The sequence below is a fragment of the Eimeria tenella genome, genomic scaffold (assembly GCF_000499545.2).
Source record: "Eimeria tenella Houghton genomic scaffold, Eth_scaff22, whole genome shotgun sequence".
NCBI classification, from domain to species: Eukaryota; Apicomplexa; class Conoidasida; order Eucoccidiorida; family Eimeriidae; genus Eimeria; species Eimeria tenella.
In genome coordinates this window covers 48,797-51,424 of record NW_013542053.1, presented here as the reverse complement: position 1 = coordinate 51,424, position 2,628 = coordinate 48,797, and the positions used below count along the sequence as shown (strand labels likewise).

The following is a 2,628-nucleotide window of genomic DNA, read 5'->3' as shown; positions in this document are numbered from 1 at the left end:
AGCAGGTCTGCTGCTGCTGCTGCTGCTGCTGCTGTTACTGCAGCTGCTGCTGCTCTTTTTCCGCTGCTGTTACTGCACCTCCTAGCACACTAGTTCTTCTGCCTGCTGCTGCTGCTGCTGCTGCTCTCGTTGCTAGCAGGAGCCCCTTTTGCTCCTGCTGCCGCACATAGCGCGCTGCTGCAGCAAACACAGCAGCAGCAGCTGCTGCTATTGCTGCCTGGTTTTGCTGCTGCAGCGCCCAGTCCTCTCTTCTGCTGCCGCGCTCTAAAGCTGCTGCTGCCGGCCAATATATCATTTCAACAAATTTATTTATTTATTTATTATTTATTTCTGCTTTTTTATTTTTTATTTATTTGCTTTTGCCTGCAGTCATTCATTGCTGCTCTTGAGGCGGAGCCTTCCAACGCCCAAGTGCTCAGCGCACTCAAAAAGCTGCAGCAAAAGGTCTGCTGCTGCTGCTGCTGTTTCTGCTGCTGCTGCTATTGCTGCTGCTACTGCTTCTGCTATTGCTACTGCTGCTGCAATTGCTGCTGCTACTGCTGTTGCTGCTGTTTCTGCTGCAGCTACTGCTGCTGGAGTTACTGCTGCTGCTGCTAATGTTTCAACAGCTAATGCTGCTACTCGTGCTGCTGCTGCTGCATCTTCATGTCTTTGTTGCACTTTTGAAACTGCGGAGCTTCCGGCCTAGGGTTTAGGGTTTAGGGTTTAGGGCATTTGCTGCAGAAGGAAAGCTACCGAAAGACTTCTGCTGATACCTACAAGAGGATGTTTGCTTCCAAGCCAGAAGAGCCAAAGCAGCAGCAACGGCAGCAGCAGCAAAAGCCGCCGCAGCAGCAGCAAAAGCCGCCGCTGCAGCAGCAGCAGAATCAGCAACGGCAGCAGCTGCAGCAGCAAAGTCAGCAGCAGCTGCAGCAGCAGCAGCAAAAGGAGCAAGAGCAGAAGGATCAGGAGCAAGCACTTTCACACTCAAAGCCGGTGGAGAAGGCTGCTCCTGGTGAACAGCAGCAGCAGCAGCCACAGCAGCAGCAGCAGCAGCAGCCGCAGCAGCAGCAGCAGCCGCAGCAGCAGCAGCAGCCGCAGCAGCAACCGCAACAGCATCGTCGAAAGGATGAGGCGAAGGAAAACCATCATGGCCCACAGCAACAAAGACAGGACTATAAGCTGCAGCAGCAGCAGCAAGACGAGCCGCAGCCGCAGGATAAGCAGCAGCAACAGCAGCAGCCCAAGGAGCAGCAGCAAAGCGAAGGCCACCAAACGCCTAGACACAAGTCAAATTCTGTAGCTCCCATTCCCGAAGCGTCTGCAGCAGCAGCAGCAACGGCAGCAGCAGCAGCAGCAGCAAGAACACCAGCAGCAACAGCTGCAGTGGCGGAGCCGGAGCCCCCCGCGGCTGCTGCTGCAGCTGCGACTTCTGCTGCAGCCCTGCGCTCCCCTCGTGCAGCTGCCACGAAAGCAGCACGAAGCAGCAGCAGCAGCAGCAGAATAAGAAGAAGCAAGAACAAGCTCTCTTGGGACCTGCCGCCCGCAGGCGGTACGCAGCAGCAAATGAAACATACAGCAGCAGCAGTTGCTGCCATTGCTGCCGTTGCAGTTGCTGCTGCAGCTGCTGCAGCTTCTTATTCCTACGGCCGTGGGTGGGGCGGAGAGCTCCCAGCTTCTGCTGTTGCTGCTGTTGCTGCAGCAGCAGCAGCGGCACAAACTGTAGGCCCGTGGGTGGTTGGCTTTTGTCTGCTGCAGCTGCTGCTGCTGAGCTGCTTGCTGCTGCTGCCAAACTTCAGAGAAGTTTCCAAGTGGCCTTGAAAAGCGCATGCAGGAGGCCGGCAATGGCCGCAGCACTCCGCAGCAGCAGCAGCAGCAACAGCAGCTTTGAGGGATGACTGGCGAAAAGACTGGCATTTTTGTTTTGCTAGCGGGAAATGGCGCTGACGCAGGTGCTGCCGTTCCTGCTTTCTGCTGCTGTTGCTGCTGCTGCTGTCGCTGCTGTTGCTGCTGCTGCTGCTGCCAGGGAGGCCACAAAGCCTACACCCAAAACCCTATCCACAGACCCAAGCTAGCTTGCTGCAGCCTGTGCATGTTTAGCAGCTAGCTACGGCTAGCTACAGCTAGCTACAGTTAGCTACAGTTAGCTAAGGCCAGTTACGGGTAGCCACAGCTAGCTGCAGCAGCTAGCTGCAGCAGCTAGCTGCAGCAGCTAGCTGCTGCTGGCGACGGTCATTGTCCAGCTAGCGAGGGTCTCCGAGCTATTCGCAGCAGCAGCTAGCTGCGGCCTTCTTAGTGGCTAGCTGCTGGCTAGCCACGAGTCTCTTCACAGCTAGCTGCGACGCGCCAGCTAGCTAGCTGCTGCAGCTAGCTGCAGGTTAGCTGTAGCGACCCTCACAGCAAACGGCTCCTAGCCAGCTAGCTAGCCAGCTAGCTAACTAGCTGGCAAGTTGGCTAGATGGCCAAAGCAGTAGCTGGCCTGAGCTAGCTAGCTAGCTAGCTAGCTAGGGCGCGCGAGTGCTTTGGCGATCTAGCCAACTAGCCAGCTAGTTAGCTAGCTGGCTAGCTGGCTAGCCTGTAAAGTCGACCAGCAGGCATGCAAGCATGGCGTAATCATGGACATAGCTGTTTCCTGTGTGAGATTGTTAT

General features: G+C 56.3%; 1 protein-coding gene across 1 annotated transcript; it reads left to right on the top strand.

Annotated features, from left to right (window-relative positions):
* Positions 1-765: 765 nt before the first annotated feature.
* Positions 766-1,870, top strand: ETH_00015710 (uncharacterized protein; the record flags this gene model as incomplete). Its single annotated transcript, XM_013374630.1, has 2 exons — positions 766-1,531; positions 1,779-1,870. 2 exons carry the CDS (start codon positions 766-768, stop codon positions 1,868-1,870), a joined length of 858 nt encoding a protein of 285 aa, XP_013230084.1.
* Between the last annotated feature and the right edge of the window lie 758 nt (positions 1,871-2,628).